Raw genomic sequence first — 1,691 nt, forward strand, 5'->3', positions numbered from 1 at the left:
ATATATATATATATATTTATTACACACACACACACACACACACACACACACACATATATACATACACACACGTTTCATCTGAGTATTTAGTAGGAGTTCCCATGTATGGTTTAAATGGAATCAATTCACAAAGACATTTGCATTTAGTCATGGACTTATTCACAAATTTGTTTTCCTCTTTTCATTCTTTTGATTGCTGATCTTGAAAATGTGATGAAATCCATGTGAGGTGTGAGCAGGGATAATTAGGAGGGAACTCCAACCCCAATCTTCTTTTATACTATGAGTGGGGAAAGGTTATCACCTCCCATTAGCTTCTTCACTACTATGTCCTTTTTACCGTCCATCATTTCCTTTCCCAAGAACCATATAGGGAGGGTGAATTTCACCAGTTGGAAGACACAGCAATAAAGACCTGTCCCAGGTTATGGCCATTCTTCCTCTTGCCACGTTTGCCCTTGCTAGAGAGATTCTCTTCATTTCTGTCCTGGTGATCACACAGGAAGTGGACTTAAAGCCCCACTCTAACTAATTGGGGCCAAAAAAAGAAAAAAAAACTAACTAGATGCCATTTTTACTCATCGAAATCTGTGGTCACATGACATTCTGATCCCGAGTCTCCTTTCTTCTTCTGTTTACAGAAGGCAGAGTCCTTCTATGTTCCTCCAAGTCCCTGCCTGTGTAATGCGGACACTATCTATTGGCTGTCCACCGGCGGGGCTCTCTAAGGATCCAGAAAAGAAGATTCAGTGGTGACGTTAGCACGAGAAGCCCCCTGATTGGCTGCAAGCACCGCCAAAGATTTTCCGATCAGCTCCTTCAATTTTGTGATCGAGAGATGACGGGCGGGAGGGTGCCGACAGTGGCACCCACTGTGCAAAATTGGAATTGTGTATGCCCACCTTAAGTTCTTCCAAACCCTTTCTTTCTCTCTGACCAATAGAGAGCCGAGTATTGCATGAGTGTCTCACGGCTCCAACTCCCTGCTGTGTTCCTCAATGGAGAAAAATCTCTTTATTATCCCATTATTTTGCAGCAGATTCCTGGGTGGCAGAGTGTTTGCAGACAGTTATATGTACCAATGTATTCTGATCACCACATACCGTTTGATGGACGATGCCGGTCTTGGTGGTTTCCCTTTGCTGCCTTTCTTGCCTGGGGTCACCTGTGTGGTTTCCGGTTTGACCTTTAAGGACTCCACAACCACCCGTGCTGTGTGCATCCGGCCCAGCAGAGCCAGACGGTCGACACTGAGATCAATGGCTTCCGTCCGCGTTCTGTCACCGAGTGGTCTCTCTGCAGATTTGTGCCTGAAAAACAAACAGTGATGGAATACGTTGGGTCACTGGGTGTAAAATAAGGTATGTAATGAAAATGGAAAAGTTTTATAACAAAAAGGGAGGGAGGGGGAAGAACCAGGGAAGGCAAAATATAAGCAGATTAAACTTCAGCTAAAAAAAATAAATAAAAATCTGCTGACAGATGTGAAATTTAGGCAACAGAAGCTTTCACTACCCCCTGCTTAGTCTGAACATCAAGCCGTTCTGACAGGCAAACCTCCAAAGATAGCCAAGAAAAAAAGGGAACTTCCCGGTATTGGAGGAGCATGCGACTCACCCCATGCGACAATTCTGGTGCTTGATGATTGGCTTGGCATTGTCACATGGGGGCAGGGAGAGTTCTCTCCATAA

The 1,691-nt window shown here is 44.5% G+C and overlaps 1 protein-coding gene across 1 annotated transcript in view; it reads right to left on the minus strand.

Annotated features, from left to right (window-relative positions):
• The window catches only part of C2CD3 (C2 calcium dependent domain containing 3), a 66,215-nt gene that overhangs the window by 51,050 nt on the left and 13,474 nt on the right, over nucleotides 1-1,691 (minus strand). Inside the window, exon 12 of the mRNA XM_018568775.1 lies at nucleotides 1,104-1,310. Coding sequence (XP_018424277.1) covers nucleotides 1,104-1,310 — 207 coding nt within the window. The remainder of the gene's footprint in view (nucleotides 1-1,103; nucleotides 1,311-1,691) is intronic.

Source organism: Nanorana parkeri, unplaced genomic scaffold (genome assembly GCF_000935625.1).
Source record: "Nanorana parkeri isolate BGI_ZX_2015 unplaced genomic scaffold, ASM93562v1 scaffold1242, whole genome shotgun sequence".
NCBI lineage: Eukaryota > Metazoa > Chordata > Amphibia > Anura > Dicroglossidae > Nanorana > Nanorana parkeri.